A 27,093-nucleotide genomic window follows, 5' to 3' on the forward strand; every position below is an offset into this window, starting at 1 on the left:
CTGGGCACACACAGTTGTGGGGCCAAGTTGGCACCCCTGGTATGGGGTATGAGCAGCAAGAGACTTGCTGGTCCAGTTCTATTTGGCCTTTGTCAAAGGAGCTTCACTGGCTTCCAGTGCATCACTGGGAACTATCTGAGGTGTTCGTTATAATCTCACAAACCCAAAGCCACAAGGGAGAAGCAACCATTTCCCCTTTCCATTTAAAAATGGTGATCAGGGAGAGACAATGCAAGAGAAAGTCTACCTCCACCTGCCACCCAACTCCAGCAATGGAATGTTCTCTCCAGTGAGGCCTGCCTAACATCTTTTCAGCTCCAGGTTAAGACCTTTCTCTTTTCCAAGGCATCTGGTGGATTGTGACAGTTTATCATGGCTCAGAGACCGCTGATCATTTCACTGGTGCTACTGCTATGATTCTGATGCTGTTATTCGTTAGTGCACTGATTATTGCTATTTTCTGTAATGTTATTGTTTGTAAGCTGCCTATAGACTATTTTTGTATTAGCTAATAAACAAAATCATCATCATCATCATCATCATCATCTGTTGCACACGAAAGCTCATACCAAGAACTAACTTAGTTGGTCTTTAAGGTGCTACTGGAAGGAATTTTTTTATTTTGACTATGGCAGACCAACACGGCTACCTATCTGTAACTACACTTCCCAGGATTCCTTGGGGAGCGGGGGAGCCCTGACTTTTAAAGTGGTATGACACTGCATTAAATGTACAGTGCGGACGTGACCAAAATTAGTAAACATATGGTGTGTGTGTGTGTAAAAATTTCAAACGGTGAGGCGAGGGGGTCAACGAAAGGCAGAAAAGTAGGTAGCGACTGGGCTCCTGACGACGAAAGCACCGGTTATGGGGCGGAGACGGGTGGATCTCCCAGCAGCCCACCCCGCCCCTTGCGCCGCTTGAAGCTTCATCAGCCCCACCCACCAGTTTAACGTCACACTTCCCGCCCCTTGGCCCCGCCCACCTCTTGTCCCGTGCCTGAGAAAAAAGTGGAAACTGGCTACTTACTTGCATGTGGGTAGCGGTGGGGCGCCCCGTTGTTGAACTGCGACGCCATGCCTGGTCCTGTACGGATGCCCTCTCGGGAAGAGGCTCTGCTAGGCAGATCTGAGGCAATCGTAGTGTCAGGTACGGGAAGAGGGAGACCCACGCGTGTCCCTGTATTTTCGTGGGGTGGGTGCAGCCGAGGTGGGAGGGGGCTTAAGAAATCCCCACCCACCATGATCAGCTATGCTTTCTGCCCTTTACCCGCCCAAATCTATCTCACAAGGCACAAGCGCCTTCCTGCTAGGAAAAAAGGGAACGCCAGTCAGTTAAGGCAGGGAAGCTCCCCGTGGGGTTTGCTCCCGCGTAGACCTGCACGGGACCGGCAGAGAAGAGCAAGGAGGAAGGCATCCAACGCCGTGTAGCTCAAGAGGATCGTTAGATCCCAGGTCCTGAGTGCGGAGATTGCAGGAGGGATCCTGCGCGCGCACACGCGCGCACTCCCGTGAGAAGTTTTGAGCCTCCAGGAGCTCTTGGAATGTGCGTTGTTTTGTGGTTTGCAAATTGGCTCTGACGCATGACGCTCCCGGGGCAGAGAAGTCGGGAGCTGGGATTTGCACCCCAAAATAAGTTACGGGCGTGCAAGCTTCCGTTCGTTATCCAAGCTGCTCACGTGTCTGTGTGGAATAAGGGGCTGGGTGCATGGGCTTAGCCAAGGGATGGCAGGGAGGGCCAGCTGCCCCCCCCCCCCATCAATAAAAATATATAGCAAACGGTGGTTCTGCCCCCACTAACAAAAGGTCTGTGCCCCCTAACAAAAATCCTGGGTGTTGAGAGACTATGGTTCTTCCAAAATGGTGGGTCTAGGGGAGAGTGTGGGGGGCCCTCCTCCTTTTCCAGGCTGACTATTGTCCTTTGCATGTTACCTGCAAAGCTGAACTTTTCGGTGGAGGTGAATAGTATGAGATGTAGAAGACTTCTTCCTATAAAAGACTGATGAGTCAATGTGGTGTAGAGAATGTCTCACAGGTCACATTAGTGCCATCATACATTCAGAGCACATGACTCCCCCCAGTGAATCCTGGGAGCTGTCCTTTACTCCTCAGAGAAGAGTTCCCAGAACTTTGAACAACCCAAAGGTTCCCAGGGTTCTTTAGGGGAAGTCCAATGCTATACAGTGGATGTGACCTCAGACTATGGCTGCGGGGAACCCAGGTCCAGATCTCCGTGCCCAGCCACAAAAAGCTCACTGTATGACTTTGGGACAACCTACCTTACAGGGTTGTTGTGCAGGGACGCGGACTTAGAAAAAATATTGGGGGGGCCCGGGAAAGCTCATGAATAATAAATAAGCTCATGAATATGCAAATAAAGTGGCTCCGGCCCTAAATAGGGCAAGCCACGCCCCCCAGCCAGCCGATTGGCTGGCTGGGAGGTGTGGCCAGTCGGGATTCCCCTGTTCTCGCGGGATTTCCGGCAGTGCCTCCGATTAGGGCGCGCGGCTGGCTGGCTGGCGAAGGAGCAGGTGAGGAGGAGGCGGCGGGGGACGGCGGCGGCGCTCTGCTGAAAGGGCGCCCGCCCGAGATTATTGGGGGGGCTGAGCCCCCCCCAAATTTTTTTGAGGGGGCTCGAGCCCCCTCAAGCCCCATGGAGTCGGCGCCTATGTTGTTGTGATATTAACACTGAGAACCGTGCATGCTGTGCTGATCTCCCTGGTGGAAGTGGGACAGGAATGTAAAGCAGTGTAATAAAGTGATTTTTGACAGGAAAAGTGCAAAAGCTGAAGTCCAAGGGAGACAGCATGCTTGACCTCATTGCTTCCTGAAGCTCACACAGTCTAAAGTTCTAGTTTGTGCATGCAGTAGATAAGATTGTAAAGCCTCCTTGTCTGTTCCATTTCTAATTAGCACTAAGGAGCTGCCTGGTTAAATGTTTCCCCATTTGGCAAAGAAGGGATTTTACACATTCAAAACAATATCAGGGAGAAGGCTAAGCTAGAACTCCTCACCCTCATTTCTAGTTCGGATCCCTCACCCAGAGAAAAGTAATTCATCTCTGTCCCACCCCCTGCCGCCATCTGAAGTGGTAGATTCCAAGAGTTGACCATAGCATCAAATGTTTATTACATTTTTTATTTAAATCCCACCTTTTCCCCAAGGAAATGTAGATTGTGTATAGGACCGGGCAATATCTGGTTTTCAATATCGCGATATATCACCAGCTAAGCATCGTGATATACCAATAGATCATGATGTCGGAAATAAGGATGGAGCTATGTAGAGGCATTGGCTGGCTTCACAGTTTCCCCCACATTGTGATTTCTGCATAACAGCCTTGGTCCAGTATACCTGAAGGAGCGTCTCCACCCCCATCATTCTGCCCGGACACTGAGGTCCAGCGCCGAGGGCCTTCTGGCGGTTCCCTTGCTGCAAGAAGCCAAGTTGCAGGGAACCAAGCAGATGGCCTTCTCAGTAGTGGCACCCGCCCTGTGGAATGCCCTCCCACCAGATGTCAATGAGAAGAACAACTACCAGACTTTTAGAAGACATCTGAAGGCAGCCCTGTTTAGGGAAGCTTTTAATGTTTAATAGACTATTATATTTTAATATTTTGTTGGAAGCTGCCCAGAGTAGCTGGGGAAACCCAGCTAGATGGACGGGGTATAAATAAAAAAAATATTATTATAACACACATGCACACACCGTGATTCATGGTATATTGCTAGGTCAAAAATTAGGAAACAGATATCAAGATATAGACTTCCTATGGACTGGTTTTGGATGAAATATTGCCCAGCCGTAATGGTGCTCATGCCCCCTTCCCTTCTCATTTGCTCCTCATGGCAACACTGCAAGGTGGGTTAGGCTAAGAGATAGGAAACTGCCTCATGCAAAGTGCACATCTAGCTCATTGTTTACACCAGTGGTAGTGAACCTCTGGGTTCAGCTATGCTCACTGGACCTCCCTGTTTGGCCCGTGAGGCCATTTTGGATAAACCGCACCCACCTGCCACACACCTAGTGTCATGTATGCTGTCAGAGGCAGAGCTGGTAGCGCTTTGTGAGACCGACTTTTCAGGGATTTGAAGTGCCACAGAGGGCTGTATGCAAGCTCCGACCATCACCCAATAGTTGGGCTTAGACCTGCACAGCTTAGGTGCACATCAGATGAGCGAAAATGGATTGCTTGATGTTGCTGCAAAGTCAGGTGATTGGTAGGTGGGCAGCCTTGCAAGGGAGAGGGGAGATAAGGATCTGGTCTGTCAGCTGAATCCAGTTCCTAACCCCATGCCAAACCCTCAATACCAAGGATGGGGAACCTGTGGCCCTCTGGCTCCCACCAGCCCCAGTCAGCATGGATGTCAGGGACGACAAAAGAGTCAAGCAACATTGGAAGGACCAAAGGTTTCCTAGCTCTGCTCTTCCTTGGCTGGTAGCTCTAAAACCCTAGAAGTCTTCCCTAGTCCTACATAAGTGATACTGGGGCAGTCTGCATGCAAAGCATGTGATTTGCCACGCTTACTCTGAGATGGTGTAGCCACTGCGCCACACTTCCTCTGTGCTTATAGGAGTTAGAACCAATTAGAAAGCAAAACTGGCCTTTCAGAGCTTGGTGCCCCAATCTTCTTTTGTCTGTGCCTTTGTAGATTGGGTCTCAGCTTGCTTTCTGTTGAGGAAGGTGGTGAAAAGAGTGTGGCTTTTATTTTTTAATAGTAAGAGCCTTTGCTCACGTTTCTATCCCGCCCTTAAGGCTATCCTAAGAGTCCTGATGGAGCCAGGCAAAGGCTTATCCAGCATTCTGTTTCTAGAGTGGGCAACCACTGGGTACTTGTGGGAAGACCCTAATAATAATAATAATAATAATAATTTATTATTTATACCCCGTCCATCTGGCTGGGTCTCCCCAACCACCCTGGGCAGCTTCCGACAAAGTATTAAAATACAGTGGTCTGTTAAACATTAAAAGCTTCCCTAAACAGGGCTGCCTTCAGATGTCTTCTAAAAGTCTGGTAGTTGTTGTTCTCTTTGACATCTGGTAGGCGGGTGTTCCACAGGGCGGGTGCCACAACCGAGAAGGCCCTCTCCATGGTTCCCTGTAACTTGGTTTCTCACAGTGAGGGAACTGCCTGAAGGCCCTCAGAGCTGGACCTCAGTGTCCGGGCAGAATGATGCAGGGCGGAGACGCTCCTTCAGGTATACAGTGGTGCCCCACAAGACGAACGCCTCGCAAGACGGAAAACCCGCTAGACGAAAGGGTTTTCCGTTTTGGAGGCGCTTCGCAAAACGAATTTCCCTATGGGCTTCCTTCACAAGACGAAAGCCCATAGGGAAATCTCCGGGACAGCGGGGAAGCGCAGCGCGTCTTCCCCACTGTCCTCGGACCTCCTCCGAAGGCTGGCGGTGGGGCGGAGAGACCTCCTCCTGCCACCAGCCTTCAGAAGGATGCTCCGAAGGCTGGCGCCGGGAGGAGGTCTCTCCGCCCCACCGCCAGCCTTCGGAAGGCTGCTCCGAAGGCTGGCGGCGGGGCGGAGAGACCTCCTGCTACTGCCAGGCTTCGGAAGGCTCCTCCGAAGGCTGGCGGTGGGGCGGAGAGACCTTCTCCCCGCGCCAGCCTTCGGATGGCTGTCCTGAAGACTTGCGGTGGGAGGAGGGTTTTCCTTCCCACCACCAACATTCAGAATGCTGTTCTGAATGTTGGCGGTGGGGAGGAAAAACCCTCCTCCCACCGCAAGCCCCGGGAACAGAGGAGAAGCGCTGCGCCCCTTCCCCTCTGTTCCCGTACCTGTCCTGAAGGCTTGCGGTGGGGAGAAAAGCCCTTCTCCGCACCGCCAGCCTGGCAAGCGGTTTCCATAGGAACGCATTAATTGATTTTCAATGCTTTCCTATGGGAAACAGTGCTTCGCAAGACGAAAAACTCGCAAGAAGAAAAAACTTGCGGAACGAATTAATTTCGTCTTGCGAGGCACCACTGTACTGGACTGACGCCAAGCAGGACATGAATGTGAAAGCCCTCTCCCACTGTTGTTCTCCAGCAACTGGGATTCAAGAGGGATATACCGCCTCCGATCCAGGATTTGGTATGATGAGCCATTGTGATGAGCGCCCACCGATATAGCCTTGAGGTCCATGAATTTGTCTAATCCTCTTTGGAAGCCTTCCAAGTTGGTGGACATCACTAGCTTTTGAGAGGGCAAATTCCATCATTGAACTACGGCACTGTGCAAAAAGATGCTTTCTTTTCTCTGTCCTGAATTTTCAGCTTCATGGGATGATCCTGAATTCTAGTATTACGAGAGGGGAGGGAGGGAAACCACTCTCTTTCCACTTTCACCACACCAGGCACATTAGTTTTACAGTGGTACCTCGGGTTACAGACGCTTCAGGTTACAGACTCTGCAAACCCGGAAGTAGTACCTCAGGTTAAGAACTTTGCTTCAGGATGAGAACAGAAATCGCACAGCGGCAGCTGGAGGCCCCATTAGCTAAAGTGGTACCTTTAGCGTACAATATGCAGCTAGATGGACCAGTGTTCTGATTCTGTATGAGGCAACTTCCAGTGCTCTTAATATTTTCATAGCGTTCATTAGCACTGTGACTGAGCAACATGCTCAAGAACTGTGTGTGAAAGTAATGTCATTATGAGCTGGACAGGGTAGATTGGACATGTGCTCTCAGTAGAGGAAAAGGTCTGAGCTACATTGCTTCAGATCCTGAAGGTCCAACTGAGTTCTTCTTAAAAGAAAATAATGACTTGACCATCATTTGATGCCCTTTGCATTTCAGATAAGCTTTGTTGATCACCTGGAGATGGCGTGAGCATGTTTTATGCTCGCTCCATAACTTGTGGTATCTATTATTATTATTATTATTATTATTATTATTATTATTATTATTATTATTATTATTCTACATTGTGCTGGAATGAATGGGTGGGTGGTTATATGCATCAGGGTGGGGGGAACTGCTTGCTGATTTCCCAGCTGCTCATCCCAAGAGAGTGTCATCCCTGTTTACATTCTGAACATGTGCCAAGGGCCTGTGCTATGGAATGATACTGATTGGGGATGGGGTATACTGCACTCTCCATGGCAACAGATAAGTGTTGCTAGGAGACAGCGGAGGAATAAAAGGCTGGGAGGGATGCCCAGCAGCCTTCGTACCCCTCCTCCTCCTCGTCTTCCACTCTCTCTCCCCAAAGTGTCTTTTGGAACAAGATTATTCCTGAAACGTGGCGACTGTCATTGCAACCATCACATGGTAGCGCAAGGCGGTGGAGGAGTTGGGAGCATCTGAAGACTGGGTTTCTTTCTTTGCACATCTACCATGCAATGGTGTCAGTCGCCATTAACCCCTGTAGTCTTGCCTGGTACAAAGGCACTTGTATGACCTTATGCCATGTCTGTAAAAAAGGAAAAGGTGCTCATCACAGGAAGCTGCCTTCTGCTGAGTCCCATTGTCTACACAGGCTGGCAGTGACTTTCCAAAATTTGAGGCCTAGAGTCTCTTCCATCACAACCCAAAGATGTTGGGGACTGAATTGGGCACCTTCTATAAGCTGAGCAGATGCACACTTAAAGCACCCTTTAATATTTTTTGTTGGAAATTGTAATTTATCCTTTACAGAGCTACAATTCCCAGTGGTCTTGAAGACTACAGTTCCTATGATTCTTTAAATGTATGATGTGTATGCAGCCTAAGTATTTGCATGGGAACTTTGGAAGCTGCCTAACCCTGAGTCAGACCATTGGTTCCTCTAGCGTAAAGGGACCCCTGACCATTAGGTCCAGTTGTGACTGACTCTGGGGTTGCGGCGCTCATCTCGCTTTATTGGCCGAGGGAGCCGGCGTACAGCTTCCGGGTCATGTGGCCAGCATGACTAAGCCGCTTCTGGCGAACCAGAGCAGTGCACGGAAACACCATTTACCTTCCCGCCGGACCGGTACCTATTTATCTACTTGCACTTTGACATGCTTTCAAACTGCTAGGTTGGCAGGAGCAGGGACCGAGCAATGGGAGCTCACCCCGTCTCGGGGATTTGAACTGCCGACCTTCTGATCGGCAACTCCTAGGCTCTGTGGTTTAACCCACAGCGCCACCCGTGTCCCTATTCCTCTAGCTTAGTAATGTCTAAATTGACTGGTAGTAGCTCTCAAGGGTTTCAGGCATGGAATCTCTCCCAGTCCTACATGGAGCAGGCGGGGTTTGTACCTGGGACCTTCTGCATGCAAAATTAGATGCTCTGCCACTGAGCCACAGCCCCTTTGTTTTAGATTATGAATGCAATGCAGAAGATGATGCTGGGTGTTGCTATAGTTCCGTTGACCATAAGATGTACCCTACTGAATTGGAATGGAGGTCCATCCAGCCCACCGTGGCAAGTTAGATTATTCTGTGCTTTGCAATGGAGAAGATTCCCAACTTTAGTTCCTGGCATCTATAGATAGGGCTGGAAAAGACCTTCAGTTTGGACCACTGATCACTCACAGTTTGGCTCTGCCTCACCTTGAACTGCCCAAGTCAGAAGGGGGAAGATGAGGGTCTGCAGAGTGGATGTTTGCTGAACGCAAAGGGCATGGTGGTGAATTCAAGAGCCTTGCAGAGGATGTATGTATTACTCTGGAGACTGGTGGAAGGGGATGCTGGTGAAGGCACAACAAAGCAGGCCTGGGAAGGGTTGTAGCTCAGTGGCAAAGCATGTACCTTGCATTCTGAAGCTTCCTTGCTCAACAATTAGTGGAAGCCTAGGCATGGTCACACAGAAGTAGGACCCAGGGTGGTCACTGAGACTTGTTCCAGGTAAATGTGCCTATGATTGCAGCCTCCAGTTTTTTGTTGCAGCTGACTAACACAGTCAACTCTCTGGAACTCATAATCTTGAAACAGCACCGGTGCTCTTTCTACTCAGATGGCCAGTTTGCCACCTCGACAGTGCAAGAAGATCTTGGAATGTGTCTCAGCTGAACTGGTTGCAAACTGACTTTGCTCCTCAGTCAGGGTTTTTTCCTTGCAAACAGACCAGTTTTTTTTAAAACAATAACAACTCCCTATTCTGGTTACTCCCCTGTTTCTTAGAAAACCAAACCAAACTGCTACTTTACTCTCAAGCAAGTCATGGAGCGTTTTGTTTCATATGCTTATCAGTATTCCTAGACTTCGGAACTCCCTCCCTAAAGAAGCTGGGCTGGATTCCTCCTTGCTGTCCTTCTGACGGCAGGTGAAGACTTTTTTGTTTCCACAGGCTTTGAGGAACTGACTGCTTTTAATGACAGTGCTGGTGCTGTAGTGTTAACTGTAACCATCCATATGGTTTTAGATTCTAGATATTCAGCAGGTTCCCTCTGTGCCAACTTTTAAATGCCTGCCTTCTCTATTCCGCCAGGCCTATGCAGGATAATACATCTCCCACAATAGTTGGCTTGTTTCTTTTTTTCTTTTTTCTTTTAACTAAAAAAAAAAACTTTTTATGATATTGTTTGGCTTTCAGTTTTTGCATTGTTGCAAACCATTTTGATATCCCCCCCCCGATACTGCGGTATATAAATGAATAAATAAATAAAGCAAGCTTTAATTCTACCAATGTTTAATTGTGTGTGTTTTTTAAATTATTGGTTTCCCCCCCTGTGTTTTGAGTTCTTCTAATTTTTACCTTCAGGTCCCGTATGGGAAAAAGGCGGGGTATAAAAAAACACACACAAATAAACAAATACTTTATATTTCCTTCTGTTCCCCTGGGTACAAAACTTTGCAGCAGTGCCAAGCAAAACAGTGTTACTAGTCTGGGAGAGATTCATATCAGGTACTTAGAGCAAGCAAGGTATGAATTTGTTATTGAAGTAGCCCCGGTCAGCGTAGCCGCCAGGGATCAGGAATGATGGGAGTTGTATTCCATCTGGAGGGCCACAAGTTCCTGACCTCTGCCTTAGGAAGAACTATTAGCAGCTTGGTGTTTTGGCTCCTTGGCTAATCCTGATCTCTTCTTCAGTGTGTGTTGTCTGGACACACAAAACACGCGTGCGCATCCTGCCGCAGAACTGGCATGTTGGAATGTAAATTTGCTCATTGTCTCCCCTTCTCCTCCTGCCTTTACCGAGTTGTTCTTTCTCTCTCCTCCCTTTCTCTTTCTCTCGCTTTCTCTTGGTCCCATGATGCTTTGCACCTCAGCAAGCTGATGCCATATAAAAAGAGTGGCTGTTTTCCTGCCCGTTCTTCTGATGGCAGAAGGGGGGAAGCAACCCTGGCACCGTTTGGAGGCGAAAGTTGCCAGGCTTCCGACAAGGTCCTCCTTGTCTTGTTTTCTCTAGCTTTCTTTATCTCCCTCCCACCCCTTTCCCTGACACCCAGAACCTCTTGTGGATAGAGGGCACGAGGCGGGCACCCACAGGAGTCCAGGGCGGGTACTGGCCTGAAGGAATTGGGGGACCACGCACCAGAGGAGGTAAGCTTCTTTGCTTCTGCTCTGTTCTTTTCTTTATCTCTGTGGGTGTTTTTAAATAAATAAACTAGTTGCTGTGAATGTTTGGATCTGCCTACTTTTTTTTTTTTTGGCTAGCTTTCTGGGTTCCGCCAGGCAGGCGTAGAGCGAAAAAGGGGGGGTGGCATAGAACCACTCCAGTTGGGATGAAGGTTGGCAGGGAAGCCGTGAGACAGAGGGAGAGAGAGAATAAAGCTGGCACGGGCTGGAGGTCTGCCAAGGATGCTTGGCAGAGATGCCATGGAAGACTGGGGCAGCCTGGACGCGGCGATGTTGTATGGATGGGAGGTGAGGAAGAAATGGTGAAACGCAGAAAGGCAGAGAATAGGAATTGCAGGCTACTGAATTGGACATTTTCTTGCATCTACATTTTTAATTTTTTTATTATTTTGGAGGGGGGATCCATTTCATATTTGATATTTTTCTCGTGGAGGCTGTTGGTTGGCTCGATCTGTTTTGCAGTATATTTTCAGGCGGAGAGGGGGGGGTTGCGTTTAGGGAATGTGGCAGTTCCTATGCTGATTGAATTGAATCTGGGCCAAGGAAATTATGTAGCCTGCTTGTTCCCGCTCGGAAAAGGGAGTGAGAGTGAGAGAGAAAAGCAGAGAGACAGGGAGGAGTTGGCTGGGAGCTGCCGAGCTGCCTGGCCACTTTGGCAGCCAAAACATCGAGCTGATCCAAGCGGGCCTCCGTGCCTTTGGACTCCTCCTTGGGTTATCTGCTATCTCCCCTTTTGTGGCTCCCCTGCATGGCCCCGGCTTATTGGGCTCCTGAATGGGCAGCGTCCGGAGTCTGTGGCAGGTAGCTCGGGACAGGTAGGAAAATCGAGGACCAACTCACACATGATGGGTCTCTACCATTTCTTTTTGTTCTGCATGCCAGATGGTTGGGTATATGATTGTGGGCTGGGCTGGCTGAGTCCTAGGAACATATGATGCTGCCTTGTACAGAGTCAGAATCTTGGTCCCTTCTAGCTCTATATTGCTTACACGGACTGGCAGCACCACTCTCCAGTGTCTCAGATGGTGTTCTTCCCAACCCTACTTGGTGATTCCAGGGATCGAACTGGGAACCTTCAGCTTGCAAAGCAGGTTTTCCACAACCCTTCCCAAGCCTGCTTTGTTATTTCTCGACTGGCATCCATTATTCTCCTGATTTCTGTATTTGGCATTGCATTATCCTCTCCATGGCCCTTTTCCTGGGCAAATTCCACCTTGCAGATCCCTGATTTCCCAACCTTTCCCATTTGCTTTGTGCACTCTGAGGTTTAGGGGCAGTGGAGGCAGCACCACAGACATGGCTGCATCTTTTCGGGTTTTGGATTGCCAGTGCAATGCACTGCAAAGCGTATCAGGTGGGTGTGGTCCAGAAAGCCAGAGATAAAACGGGGAAATAGCTCTCTGCTATAGGGCAGCTTGGGTTGGCTGGAATTCTCCCAATGCAGACATGTGTTAAGGAGAATGTTAGAAAGAGAAGAGAACCACAGACCTTCCCTCAGCTCTTCTTTACATGTTAACACAGTGTTGATTTATTATATATAGCCACCACCTGGCTTGTATGCTATATCCTGAGGTACAGAGAGGCTGGGATGCTTTGAAATGCTAATTTCTCTTTCACTAAGTAAGGATTTAAGGAAGCTGGGCAGGCTATCTTTTTGGATGAGCCTTACCTTTCTGTGACAACGCTGATTTCCTGGTGCCTTTCTCGCCTCTGGAAAATCATGCTTCCTAGTTGTCTCTTTAAAATTTCTCCTTTACAATGAATTCCCGCATGCTGGAGGCCTCGTTTTTTGAGGTTTCAGCCTGCTTGTTTAGGTTTCTGGAAAATTAAATGGGTAGGTAAGGGAGCAAATTCATGTGAACTCTTTAATATTCACGTATGTAACTGCACATGCATTAACTCAAGGCATGGATGGTGAACCAGCTATCTATATGTCGATGGACTCCAGCTCTGATCAGCTCCAGCCCTTTTGGCCAAGAGGTCAGGGATAATGGGCTCTGGAGTCCAGCAACATCTGGAGGGCCACAGATCCCATATCTCTGCATGAAGGCAACACCGTCTCCCGCCTTGTACAGCGGGCCATTTCACACTCTGCAGCTGGCGAGTTTCCTTTTGAAGTGGGGCGTGCTGTGGCTTTGCAGTGTACACGTAGCCAAAAGGGAGTGCAGACAGTTCCTTTGTTGTTGTTGTTTTTTTTAAAAAAATGGTATGACTAGACCAGGATGTGGCTCAATTGAAACTTTCTTAGCTGTCCAAACACACAATGGCAAGGCAGCAGTTTCCTACAGAGGCACACAGTGAATTCTTGTATTGCCTCTTGTTTTGGTACTCGGTTCATTTTGTTTGTTCGTTTCAGCCATTTGTTTTATGATTCACGCATAGAAACCTTGCTCGCATTTCTTTTTGCCATTTCTTTCTTGTGCCTCTTTTTTTTTTAACCCCTGCCTGCAGTGGCAGCAGCTTGGCTGATCAGGGAGGCAGGAGGGTGCCTGCTTCTTGCAGCCACTGCTGTATTTACCCAGAATCCCCTGTGCTATGACATTGGCACAGGGAGGGGGGGAATTGTGGCAGGTGGTGTGGGTAGGGGGAGACCACTTTTGATGGACGGGGGGGGGGAGACCACTTTATTTACCTACAGTGCCTGGAATGGCACAGATGATGAGAAGCCTCCCCCTTTGCTGCCAGAGCAGGTGAGCTCTCCTACCTCCAACCGACATGAATGAAAGCGATGAAAAGAATATCCATTCATTCCCCAATGCATTTGCTTCGGAACGAATGAAAGACTGAAACTGATTATCCCTATTCATTGATTTCAAATATGCTTCCTCCCTCCCCCCCCCCCAGTTTTCTTTTCATATCCCAGTACATTCAGTTCCATTCTGATATTTAATATACTTTTAAAATTAATAAAGCTTTTAAGCACAGTTTGCTGACACACTGCTTCAAAAGCCACTGCAGGTCAGTCTTAACATTGTGTGATCTTTTCTATAATACATAGTATTTGTTATTAGAATTGTTCTTTGGGAATTTGGGAGGGAAACACTATTTTATTTGTTACAGTTGGCATACTCTTATTTTATTATTCCTCCAAGGAGCTCAATGTGGTATGCATACTTCTCCTCCCTTCATTAAGCCCCACAACAGCCCTGTGAGGTAGGTGAGACTAGGAGATAGTGACTGGCCCAAGTTGACCCAGTGAGCTTCCTGGCTGAGGGCAGATTTGAACCCTGGCCTCCCAGGTCTTAGTCTGCCACTCTTAACTGTTATACCACACTGTATCGCTTAATATTTTACTATATAAGCCGGCTTGGATGAATTTTTATTAGGAAAGGAAGCATGCAGGTTTTTAGTTATGTAGTAACATTTAAATATTAGCTTTCCTCCAGGGACATTAAAGCAGCCGCTGTGGCCCTCTCCCCATTTTGTCCTCTAAGCAACCCTGTGAGATAGGTTAATGATTGGCCTCAATTTCACCCAGTGAACTTCATGGCTGAGTGAAAAAAGCTCAGAATGTGCTGTTGGGCAAAGGTTCTTAACTTCTTGAGAATTGTGTGTTGTGTTGTGTTGTGTGTGTTTAAAGAGTCCCATTTCTAGTGTTCTACAGCTGTGAAGATTTGCAAAGCTTGGCGGGTGGGCTTCAGTCTCCTCCAGCAGGTCTCAAAACCCCCGTGACTCAAAATCAAAATAAATAGTGCAAAAATAAGAGAAATCATGTATATTTTGCACTGATGTTTCTCAACCCACATCTCTTCCCTGACTACAATGTTTGGTGTTGTTCAGAATGACCACATTGTGTGTGTGAAAGGCGAGCATTGCATGGACACTCAGCCTTCTGCTGTCTTTTTGGCTCCTGGAGTCATGGCCGTTATTAAGTGTAAAATTCTGTAAAACAGTCCCTATGGTAATTTTTTTTTTACCTGATAACATGGGTGTATGAATTCCATGGACTCTGCTAATTTCATCCAATAGTTGTTTAAAAGTAGTGATGTAAGAAGACAGAGTTTTCCCTTCTGTCCTATATTCATCACATGCAGTCCTGTTCCTTTTCCATTTCATCTTCCACCAAAACCTGTCTTGTTTGTCTCACAGTCTGCTGTGGCAACATTACAATTAATCACAGAAATCACACTGCCACTCAGTTTCAGTGCAAAGGGTTGGGGGGACGTGATCAGTTACGTGTCGTTTGTAGACTGAAAGCAACAACAACAACAACAACAACAGTGAATGCCAATCACATTTGCTGGATTGATTGATTGATTGATTGATTGATTGCTGTTCTGTACATGGGGCAGATGAAGAAATGCTGGCAAGTTCCCTTCCCATTTTCCATTTTTGTTGGGATTCCCCAATCTCCCTATATAAAATATAATTGGAAAACATTGGAATGCATGTCTGTTTACCGAACAATTATGACTCATCTACACAATGCAGGTTATGAGACTGCAGAGCTGTGTTCTGGTTTGGGTTGACTAATCAGCTGTTTCCCTCTTACATGCCTGCTGCCAAACATTGTCGATCTTCGCTTTCTTCTTGCATATCCTCCTTCGGCCAAAGCCCATTCCCTCCCCTCCGTCCCCTCCACCATTACATTCTGCTCCTGCTGCTTGGGTATCCTAGAGAAAGACTTCCTGCTTCTCTCTAAGCAAGCAGCCATTGTGCCCCTTGGCACTGCCCCTTCTCCGCTGATCCGTATAATAACCAATGGCGCTTAAGGTCAGAGGAAGCAACGGGGATGCCCTAACTCACAGGATTGAGTTATGTGCAGCTGCTCACATTGAGAATGTCCAGGCTAATCTTCCAGGAAGGTTTGCGAACTCCCCCTCCCTCCCGCTTCACCTCGGGAGGCCCCAGCAAGCAGCACTAAAGCCAAGGCAGGACTCGGCTGATCTGTCCCAGGCCGTCTATAAACATAGCCTGCTTCCATCTGTTGGGGTTGGAAGCTGCTCATGAAGCAAGCCTTCCTGCTGATTGATCACGTGCCGTTGGGTAGAGTCTTAAAATAGAGATCTGCAGCGGAAGCAGGACTGGGGCGGAGTGCAGGTGAGGAGAGAAACCAGTCCTGGGCTTTTGTAGCCTTAATCTGTGACAGAGGGAGTGTACAACTTGAGTGTGCATTCCCTAGAGATGCTGAGGTTTGCCTGTGGATTCAGATTAGCAGGAGCAGTGGCGTAGCGTGGGTTGTCAGCACCCGGGGCAAGGCAAGTAATTTGCGCCCCCTAACCCGTGGATTTTAGCACTCAAGTGCGAGCGCGCCCTCGGATTTTTCCGGTAACACTTGACTTTATAGAATCATAGAATCGTAGAGTCGGAAGGGACCCGATGGTCATCTAGTCCAACCCCCTGTGGTGGTGATGATGATGATGATACATTTTATTTATACCCCGCCCTCCCCAGCCAGAGCCGGGCTCAGGGCGGCTAACACCGGTAAAATTACAATAGAAACATAATGGGGGAGGGACCAATTTAAAATACAGGTTAAAATGCAATTTGAAAAGCAGCCTCATTTTAAAAGTAGCCCACAAATCAAAACTGTAAGGGGAGGGAAGACATAAGGGTCCCACTGAGTCCAAACCAAAGGCCAGGTGGAACAGCTCTGTCTTGCAGGCCCTGAGGAAAGATGCAGGACCACGCAGCTGTCCCGTGCGGGGATCGAACCTGCAACCTTGACATCCCTATTTCCATAGGGTTCGGGTTTCCGAGTGGCTAGGGAAACCAAGCTGGATGGGGAGGGGAAGCCACAAACATGAGTCTGACCAAACTGCGGGAAGCAGTGGAAGACAGGAGTGCCTGGCGTGCTCTGGTCCAGGGGGTCATGAAGAGTCAGACACGACTAAATGACTAAACAACAACAACAACAACAACAATAATAATGTATGAAGTTACATTGAAAGACCTACATTGGCTCCCTGTACGTTTCTGAGCACAATTCAAAGTGTTGGTGTTGACCTTTAAAGCCCTAAACGGCCTCGGCCAAGTAGACCTGAAGGAGCGTCTCCACCCCCATCATTCTGCCCGGACACTGAGGTCCAGCGCCGAGGGCCTTCTGACGGTTCCCTCCCTGCAAGAAGTGAGGTTACAGGGAAGCAGGCAGAGGGCCTTCCTGGTAGTGGCACCTGCCCTGTGGAACGCCCTCCCACCAGATGTCAAAGAGAAGAACAACTACCAGACTTTTAGAAGACATCCGAAGGCAGCCCTGTTTAGGGAAGCTTTTAATGTTTGACATATTAATATTTTTTTGGAAGCCGCCCAGAGTGGCTGGGGAAGCCCAGCCAGATGGGCAGGGTATGAATAATTTATTTTTATTTTTATTTGACACCCCCCAAGCCAAGGAGATAAGTAACTCTACAACTTCACAAGTCATCTGAAGGGAAGTTTTTTTTAAATGTTTCATGTTTTATTATATTTTTATCCAAGGTGACTGGGGCAGCCCAGTCAGATGGGAAGGGTATAAATAATAAAATTATTACTATTACTATTATTATGGAATAGGGCGTCTCAATTTTCTTTGATGAAATGTTGCAAGGTATTCCGATTAATGCTTTTTATAGGATATTGGACACGGTGCGAGTTTATGGCTGCCAAGTATTGGCCTGAAAGGAAGCGCAGCCGGCGTCAGAGAACTGCTGGAGGATGGAGCTTGCAAGTGTTAGAATGCAAAACGCGGACAGGTTCAGGCACGCAAGAAGGTGGGGGAAAGGGGAGCCCGGATGGCTCAGTTTAAGAGCACGGCGCTGATAAGGCCAAGGTTGCAGGTTCGATCCCTTGTAGGGGGCAGCGGCGTATTACTGCATTGCAGTGGGTGGGACTAGATGACCCTCGGCTCCCTTCCAGCTCGACAGATTCTATGAAAGCACATGGAGCGCGGAAGTTGCATTGCAAGTAGTACGCGGGGGCGGGGGGGCGCAAGGGTTGCAGAGAGAGAGAGAGAGAGAGAGAGAGAGAGAGGGAGGGAGGGAGGGAGGGAGGGGGGAACTGGCCCTCCGCTGGACAACTGACCCGGCCGGGCTCTGTTTCCCAGGGAAGCAGCAAGAAGTTGCAATCCAAAGTTGCAGAAGCGCCCTGCTCCTTCTTCCGCGGAGGGAAACGCTCCTGCGGAGGCGAGAGGCAGCGAGGAGGCGACGAGGTGAGGCTTTTGTGAGGTAGGGAGAGGAAAGACGGGGGAGGGAACCCAAGGAGGATTTGCACGAGAGGGAATGAAGGGGAAACGCGCCTCCCACGCGGAGCACTTTTCCCCGGGAAATGCACGGGGTGGGGTCGTGGCTGATCCGTGCTGCGCGCTCGCGTCGTGCGGCCCAAAGTGCTGCAGGATCGCCAATGCAAGACCCCCTTTTAAAACCTCCCCCTCCTCCAGCTCTGGAAAAAAAGGGGGAAGGGAAGGGAAGGGAAGGGAAGGAGGAAGGGTATGGCGTCAGGGTGCGGAGGCTGCCCGTGCCCGACCAGGCGTCGGTGGCGGCGTCAGCGCTGCTGCAGCGGCTGCTCCTCCTGCAAGCAGTGAGTGGAGCGCAGCCGCAGCGGCGGCGGGGGGGCGCGCGCGCGCGCCAAGGCGCAAGGCTGGCGGTGGCGGCGGGGAGCCCGTCGGAGGAAGGAACTTGTCCCTTCCCTCTGGACTCGCGCCCCCCGCAGATGTTGCGCCCGGTGCGGCTGGCACCCCTGGCACCCCCCACGCTACGCCACTGAGCAGGAGGCCTAGTTTCTTGGGCTGCACAGCACTGTTCTGACATCATTGTTCCCAGTGGTGCAGTGGGTCAGTGCGTCTGGCTGTTAGCCAGAAGGTTGGTGGTTCAAGCCCACCTAAGGAGAGCTGAGGGCATGATTCCTGCATTGCGGGAGGTTGGACTAGTTTGATTCCTTCCAACTTCTACAATTCGATAATACGATAATACAATACGATAAAACGATAATCTTTATTTGTCATTGTCCCATACAGAACGACAAAATTGAAAAAAATCTAAACCAGACATTCAAAAACCAACAAGCCTGCTATTCCAGCTGTCCCAGCCTGGTTAACCCCCTAAAAACTCTGATACCCCATAATTAAATACAATGTACTCCCATAGAGAATATCTTACACTGCATTTAAAACCAAAATAGCATTTGGATAGAAACTGTTTCTCAGGCAGCTGGTCCTAGTCTTTCTGTGTTTCTGTTCCATGAGTGGTCTGACCCCAGGCTCTTGGCATTGGGACCTGCACCCTCATTCAACTTGCTGCCAGTTGCCCTCCTGCTGACAACCCCCTTTTAAGGAATGTTTGCGGCTTTTTGCTTTAGAGCAGTGGTTCCCAAAGTAGGTGCTGCTACCCTTGGGGGGGGCGGTGGAGTTACCTAGGGGGAGTGCTAAGAGGCAAGCGGGTGGCAGGGAGGAGGTGGAGATGTAAAAGTCTTTTAGACTTTGAAAGGTTGGCATCACGGGATCAAGTTCACCCATTTTGTTGAATAGTCTTGATTTGATTTTGAATCAACCTGCAATTAATTGCTACTGTTTTGACGCCTGTTGTGTTATTATCATCCATAGTGGGCTGTGGAAGCTTTTATTCTGAATCATGGTTTTTATAGGGTAGGATAAGGGGTACCAGGGATGAGATGATGGAACCAAGGGGGCAGACAGAGTTTGAGAACCAGTGGATTAGAGGAAAGGCAAGTGAGAGAGGAAATGATGCAGTGTGGAGAAAGTTCATCTGGAGAGGTTGTTCTCCTTTTCTCATTATAATAATAATATAATAATAATTTATTATTTATACTCCACCCATCTGGCTGGGTTTCCCCAGCCACTCTGGGCGGCTTCCAACAAAATATTAAAATACAGTGATCTGTTAAACATTAAAAGCTTTCCTAAACAGGGCTGCCTTCAGATATCTTCTAAAAGTCTGGTAGTTGTTCTTCTCTTTTAGATCTGGTGGGAGGGCGTTCCACAGGGCGGGTGCCACTACCAAGAAGGCCCTCTGCCTGGTTCCCTGTAACTTGGCTTCTCGCAGTGAGGGAACCACAAGAAGGCCCTCGGTGCTGGACCTCAGTGTCTGGGCAGAACAATGGGGGTGGAGACGCTCCTTCAGGTACACATGTAATCCTCGTTTTGCATGGAAGTTCCATCCTGGAGCCCTGCACACATTGGCGGAGTGCACATAAGCCCACTTCGCCCCTTTATATGACGTTTTCGTGACGTTTTAGGGCTACTTCAGGGTTTGGCACTGTGTGCATGATTGCTCGTCATTCCAATGCACCTAAACTGGAAGTTGCCGGGACTAGAACTCGGTAACTTCCAATGAAACCAACCATTGGAAAATCCGGATTATTTAAATAAATACTATAGCATGATGAATTCGCGAACAGGATTTGAACTACGAGCAACAGAAGGAAGCAGAAATTGTTGTAGTGTTGTTACGGTATAAGAGAGAGAAGATAGGGTGCAGCAAGGGGGAGAAATAAAGAACCCAATGGAAAATGGGGTGAGAGGTCAACAAAATGAAAGAAAAAAATATTACGTATTGGAAATTTTTGTGCATGTAGTTAGAACTATGGAATGCGTTCGCCAAGAGGTGACAACCACCAACTTTTGAAAGGTGATTAGACAAATTCATGAAGGATAAGGCCATCAATGGCTACTAGCCATGACGGCTGTTTTTCACGTCCCGCATCAGAGGCAGTGTACCTCTGAATTGCTTCGGGAGAGTTTTAGTTTAGATACTTGCATTTCAGAGGGTTGAAGTAGTGGTCCCTTCCACCTCCAATTCTATGATTCTATAAGAAGAGCTCTGCTGGATCAGGCCAAAGGCCAGCCATATACTTTGTGGGGAGTGCAGCAGCAGGGCAAGTGGGGGGGGGCAGTGCCCCTCTTCTGTTGTTATTCCCCTGGGACTGGTATCCAAAGGAATGCTATGCTGCCTCTGATCCTAGAGGTATTATATAGCCATAATTGGCAACCTTGTCCTCCATTAATTGTCTTATCCCTTTAAAAGTCCTGCTGAGAATAAGTTGTTGTAAGCCTTTCGATTAGTGGCCCCGATCGCTTCTGGGTTCTGTGAAGCGGGTCTGGTTGCCATTTTCTGTGGGCTCTCAAATCACAGAATGCCCATGGGTCTCCTTATGCTGTGGTGCCCTTCCAACACCCCGAGTTTCCATTTGGACTCTTGGCTAAGATAGCAGAGCAAAAGTGGAAGAATGGCAGATGAAGGTGATGGATTACATGGAACTGGCGGAAATGACTGGCAGGATCCGAGACCAGGGAGAAGAGTCGGTGGAAGAAGATTGGAAGAAATTTAAAGATTATCTACAGAAATACTGCAAAATTAATGAATGTTAGAATGATGTTGGATTGAAGTTAAGTGGTTTTTAGCAGCAATATTATAAAGGAATATGTAAAAATGGATTGTTAACAAGTGATAACCTAAAGTTATAATATCTTAAGATAAAAGATTAAGATAAAATCAAAGAGGGAAAGGATTTGCTGAATTAACTAATTGAACTGGAATACAAAAAAGGGAGGTGTGAGGAGGTCAGGGAAACAAGCAAATGAAAGATAAGACATGGAAAGACTGATTTGTTTTTAACTGTTTTTACTTTGTATTTTTATTTTTGTCTTTTTCTTTTCTTTTACTTTTTTCTCTTATTTTTGTAATATGTTGAAACTTTAATAAATACCTTTAAAAAAAAAAAGATAGCAGAGCAAAAGAAGGCTTTGGCTGCACAGTCACCAGGTTGTGCCTCCCCCCCCCCCACCTCCAACCAAGATTGCCCCAGATACAGTGGTACCTTGGTTTGCAACCGCTTTGGATTACAGCCATTTTGGATTACAGCCACGTCAAACCCAGAAGTGCGTGTCCCTTTTTTTGGATTACAACCCAATTTTGGGGGGGATCACAACCCATTTTGGGGGGGAGGCCCCATTGGCGAAAGTGCACCTTGGGTGGCAACCTGTTTTGCTTTACAGCCGGACCTCCAGAACGGATTATGGTTGCAAACCGAGGTACCACTATATAGGGACGGGTGGGAGGAGAAATTTGATTCAGTTTGCATTTAAAGTCGGACTTACCCACTTTGTATTTTTCCGAAATAAGATGTGAACCGAAGCACATGGGACTCCTTCGAAATCCGCGCTTGTCCTAGTTTTGCAGTGCAGTTCTCCAGCATAGACTAAGTGTGCACATAAATCCATGTACGGGTGAAAGTAACATACAAAATATTGGAGAAAGCTCTTTTTGGTGGGGGAGGGGAGGCAATGTGTATATTTGGAGAAATGCAAATGAATTGCAACGAGGCCATTATTCATATTGCAAACTGAAATGGAAAAATGTTGGAAAACTGAACTTAGGGCTGGAAAAACGAGGAACTGAAATTGATCTATTTGCTCATCCCAGAAACCTCTGCAGTGATTCCTTGGGCAGTGTGTGTGTGGGGTGTGTGTGTGTGAGTGCCCATTGCCCCGGGGTAGAGATGCCTGGAGGAGGAAGAGGAGATTGACTCTTGCACCCTTATTTCTCCTGCTGCTAATGAGAGATGGACTCCGCATCTTGGGTCAGCAACATAGGCGCCGACTCCATGGGGCTTGAGGGGGCTCGAGCCCCCTCAAAAAAATTTTTGGGGGGGCTCAGCCCCCCCAATAATCTCGGGCGCCGGGGGCAGGGGCTCCTGCCTCGCTGCTTCGCAGCACCACCACCACTGCCAAGGCACTGCCGGAGGGAATTTCCTTCCTCCTGGCGGTTTCAGCCCCCGCGAGAACAGGGGAATCCCGACTGGCCACACCTCCCAGCCAGCCAATCGGCTGGCTGGGGGGGCGTGGCTTGCCCTATTTAGGGCCGGAGCCACTTTATTTGCATATTCATGAGCTTATTTATTATTCATGAGCTTTCCCGGGCCCCCCCAATATTTTTTATAAGTCCGCGTCCCTGGTCAGCAATGAGCCCTCTGCTGGCCTCTCAACCTTAGAAAGTGCCTAACTGTGCCAGTTTTTGATGACGGCCATGTTATAGTACTTAACAATATTCTTGGCGTCCTACCAAATTGTTGTAATAATGGGGGGTGTCTCTTTTCTGGTGGGGAAAAATGATTTCTGGCTGGAATGGGGGGGAATGGGCAGGCAAAAAATTTCAGTTTGTTAAAGGTGCTTAGATGGTCTCTTACAGAGCTACAATTCCCAGCACCCTTAACAGTTCCCAGGATTATTCTTTTTTTTGGGGGGGGAGGAATGGGGAGCCATGACTGTTATTAGATTGCTTTAAACATTATGGTCTGGAGGAGACTTCCCCCAAAGAATTCTCTCTGGTTTGTTAAAAGGTGCTGAGAGTTGGTAAAGGTAAAGGGACCCCTGACCATTAGGTCCAGTCGTGGCTGACTCTGGGGTTGTGGCGCTCATCTCGCTTTATTGGCTGAGGGAGCCGGCGTACGGCTTCCGGGTCATGTGGCCAGCATGACTAAGCCGCTTCTGGCGAACCAGAGCAGCGCACGGAAACGCCGTTTACCTTCCCGCCGGAGCGGTGCCTATTTATCTACTTGCACTTTGACTTGCTTTTGAACTGCTAGGTTGGCAGGAGCAGGGACCGAGCAACAGGAACTCACCCCGTCTTGGGAATTCGAACCGCCGACCTTCTGATCAGCAAGTCCTAGGCTCTGTGGTCTAACCCACAGCACCACCCACATCCCTTCTGAGAGTTGTTAGGAGATACCTATTTCCTTCACAGCTACAGTTCTCAGAGTTCCCTGTGAAAAAAGGGATCAATGGCTAAACCATTCTGGGAATTGTAGCTCTGGGAAGGAGAACAGGGGTCTCCTAGCTCGTCTCAGCCCCATAATGAAGTACAGCTTCCAGAATTCTTTGGGAAGAGCTTGTGACTATTTAAAGAGGCTCCCCCACTTTCCAGTGTTCTGACAGACAGTGATCCTTGGATGAAGGGTGGTATAGAAATTTAATAAATATAAATTTCAAAAATTGGAAAGGGAACTGGGGAGATACCAAGCACTCAATGTAAAGGAAATCTTGCTGGTCTACGAGAAAAGGAATAATAACCATAATAAGAGATACATCCATGGAGGATAAGGCTCCACTGTTGGTGAGCCTTTGGCCTGGTCTCTTTTTATGTTCTTCAGTACATTCTGCATGGCAGATCTTGAACTGGCAAAGCAGGTTGGAATAGATGACCCTCAAGATCCCTTCCAAACATATGATTCTATGATAGGTGTATACTGCAAGGATAGCCAAGGTGATACCTTCTGGATGTTGTCAGAATAAAGTTGATCAACACTGATCATGGTCCATGCTGCCTGGGACTGTTGTGAGCTGGAGAGAGCAAGAAACAACAACAACAACAACAACAACAACAACAACAAACAACTTATACCCCGCCCATCTGGCTGGGCCTCCCCAGCCACTCTGGGCGGCTCCCAACAGAATATTAAAAACACGATAAAACATCAAACAATAAAACTTCCCTAAGTAGGACTGCCTTCTAAAAGTTAGATAGCTGTTTATTTCCTTAACATCTGATGTGAAGGTGTTTCAGAGGGTGGGAGCCACTACCGAGAAGGCCCTCTGGTTCCCTATAACCTTGCAGTGAGAGAACAACCAGAAGGCCCTCAGAGCTGGACCTCAGTGTCCGGGCTGAACGATGGGGGTGGAGATGCTCCTTCAGGTATACTGGGCTGAGGCCATTTAGAGCTTTAAAGGTGAGCACCATTTGCTACCCCTGCGTATAGGATTGCAGTGTGCAGTCTCAGTGGTGTAAGCCCCACTGCACTGTTTTGTGATCCTTGTTATGACCCAGCTCCTGGAGACTTAGTGAGGAGATTTTCACATCTTTTTCTCTTTCCTCCTGCCAGCCAGCCATGCCGTCAACAAAAATCCAATGTACCCGCCATTCCCGGAAGGAATGCAGATGGCAATATTTGGTACGTGACTGGTTCTTGCTTCGTGGCCAGGTTTAAGTACAATTTCTCTCCGCCCCCGTTGGGTTTCAGTACTGGCTGTCCTCAAATCTTGCCCTAGAACAGAAAGTAATGAAATGAATCCAGAAATCATTTGGCCCACCGATGGACAGCTATGATTTCCCTGCAAAGAGAACTGTAGCTTACCCTCGTAGTTGCAGTTCTTGACACCCATAATCAGTGATACATACCCCAGTTTCTTTGGGGGAAAGCCATGACTTTTCAAAGGGGCATAAGAGTCCTTTAAATTTATTGTGTAGGTGTGACCTGAGACAGCCATGGTGTGTTTGCTGAATGCACGAAGCATGCTGACTGGCCCAGCCCACTTCCTCTGCCCCTAGGTGTTGGCGCTAGTTTGAAAGGAGCCTTATGTGTATTGACACCCCCGTCATCCCTGACATTGAATCTGCCGTGGTTGGGGTGGAGCCAAGAGACATTTTCCCACCCCCTTCTGCATATTTAGTGAACACATTGCCTGGGGCGGGGAAACATCAGCACACACCCTTCATAGCAGTGATAAAATGCTGGAACAATTCAAAATTCCAAGAATTCTTTCTGCAGCCTATTCATAATGTTTGGGTTTTCTCCTACCTCTTTCTCTACCCAGGCATGGGGTGTTTCTGGGGAGCGGAGAGAATGTTCTGGAAGCTGCCGGGTGTCTTCTCCACCCAGGTGGGCTTCTCAGGAGGGTTTACCCCCAACCCTACCTACAAGGAAGTCTGCAGTGGTGAGTGCTTTTTCTCCCCACCTCTCTTAGTCCTTGTGGAGGGTTTTGGTTATGATCTTCTTGCCTAGTTAACCTGCGAGGTAACATCCCAACATGCAGTTGCAATCAAAATTATCCAACCTCCTTTGCAAATCAAACCCAATTTACATGCTTTCAACTGTAGATAGGTAGCCGTGTTGGTCTGCCATAGTCAAAATAAAAAAAATCCTTCCAGTAGCACCTTAAAGACCAACTAAGTTAGTTCTTGGTATGAGCTTTCGTGTGCATGCACGAAAGAAGAAGTGTATCTGAAGAAGTGTGCATGCACACGAAAGCTCATACCAAGAACTAACTTAGTTGGTCTTTAAGGTGCTACTGGAAGGAATTTTTTTATTATGCTTTCAACTGTTTGCAATAAGCAAATCAAACAAACGCAATTGAAATGAGCAGACCAGGTCTGAGACTCTAAAGCAGGAGACTTTAAATCTTATGGCCCGGCAGACGTTGTTGGACTCCCATCATCCCCAGCCAGCATGGCCAATGGATGATGGGAGTTGTTGTCCAGAAATAGCTGCAGGGTCACATGTTCCCCATTGCCAGGCAAGCCTTTCTGGGGAAAGCATTGTGTAAGCAAGATGCCAACAAAAAGGCTGTTTTCCTAGCAGCCACCCACCTCTCATTCCATTGGGCAAGGTATCTAAGGAAGATAAAACCAGCATATGTTTGCATGTTTTACGTACTTAATTCTGGTTCTGGAGCCCACAAGAAGTGGCAGGCTGCCCTTCCTCTGAGGTTTTTAAGCAGTGGTTGGATGGCTATCACTCACGTATGATCTAGTTCAGGCATCCCCAACCTTCGGCCCTCCAGATGTTTTGGACTACAATTCCCATCATCCCTGACCACTGGTCCTGTTAGCTAGGGATCATGGGAGTTGTAGGCCAAAACATCTGGAGGGGCGCAGGATGGGGATGCCTGATCTATCTGATATTCCTGCATTGAAATTGATGACAACCCTACAATTCCATGACAGTTTAGTACCCAGAAGACTGGAGCCCCATCTCCTGCCTATTGGTAACCAGTCGCCTGGGACACTTCTGCATTCCAGAGGTCAACCAGGCAAGAATACCAGTCTGCTAAGAACAGGCATAGGACTCAAAAGTAGAGGTGGGGACCTCTAGGGTTGTTGGGACTCTCAACTTCCATCAGCTCTAAGGTAGCACAGCCAATGGCCAGGGTTGATGGGAGCTGTGGTTCAACAACATCTGGAAGGCCATGTTTTGCCTCGCCTCTGCTCTAACAAAGAGGTAGCCCTCTGGATATTCTTGGATGACAACTTCTATCATGCCTGACTGTTGGTCCTGATGGGAAACTAGGAACATCAGGAGTGCACTTCACTGGCTAGTCCTGCTGGAGAGAAGAAGCTGTTGAGGTGCCCCTCTTCCGAAACATTAGCATCAACTTGCATGTTTGGCTTGGTAAAGGGAAGTCTCCTTGGCCTTTATTGGGCCTTCCCATCAGAATCTGGAGCAGCTGTGGAAGGGTGTGAGGGCCCCCCGTTGTTAATGAGAGATAGCACTACCCATTTAGTAATATCAGTGCAGGATGTGGCTGCCCCATTTTCCCCTCGGCACGCCAACGCATTTATTGGTGAAGTTAATCCCCCCCGCCCACAACATCCCCAACCTGGATCAATCAGAACAGACGGTTTTGCAGCTTATCTGTGAAAACATTTTGAGTGCTGGTACAGGGGATTATCTGTCTGCAAGAAATATTATCCACGTCTGTTGTCTACATTCTGGGTATTAACACAATGCAGCTGGGAAAAGGAGGGGCTTTAATTATTTTATTTATGGGAAAGTATTTCTAGACTGCTATATTATAAACTTTCTGGGTGCGATGTACTGTGAAAAAAACACGGTTTAAAACAGTACAAATAGCCATTAAAAGGACTGGCTAATTAAATGGATGAAAAGACCTATTGTAATAATAATAATTAATAA

The 27,093-nt window shown here is 48.1% G+C and overlaps 1 protein-coding gene across 5 annotated transcripts in view; it reads left to right on the forward strand.

Annotated features, from left to right (window-relative positions):
* Nucleotides 1-991: 991 nt before the first annotated feature.
* LOC308591329 (mitochondrial peptide methionine sulfoxide reductase-like) overlaps nt 992-27,093 on the forward strand; it is a 50,085-nt gene continuing 23,983 nt past the window's right edge. Inside the window, exons 1-4 of one of the 5 annotated variants that reach the window (XM_081202068.1) lie at nt 1,037-1,149; nt 10,167-10,440; nt 24,283-24,351; nt 24,995-25,114. In XM_081202068.1, the coding sequence (XP_081058194.1) occupies nt 24,309-24,351; nt 24,995-25,114 (163 nt within the window). In that variant the 5' untranslated portion in view covers nt 1,037-1,149; nt 10,167-10,440; nt 24,283-24,308. Of the gene's footprint in view, nt 1,150-10,166; nt 10,441-10,614; nt 10,765-24,282; nt 24,352-24,994; nt 25,115-27,093 lie in introns of those variants that run through there. The other 4 variants (XM_081202066.1, XM_081202065.1, XM_081202069.1 and 1 more) reach the window with 4 other exon arrangements.

The sequence above is a fragment of the Podarcis bocagei genome (genome assembly GCF_964188305.1).
Source record: "Podarcis bocagei genome assembly, chromosome: 7".
NCBI lineage: Eukaryota > Metazoa > Chordata > Lepidosauria > Squamata > Lacertidae > Podarcis > Podarcis bocagei.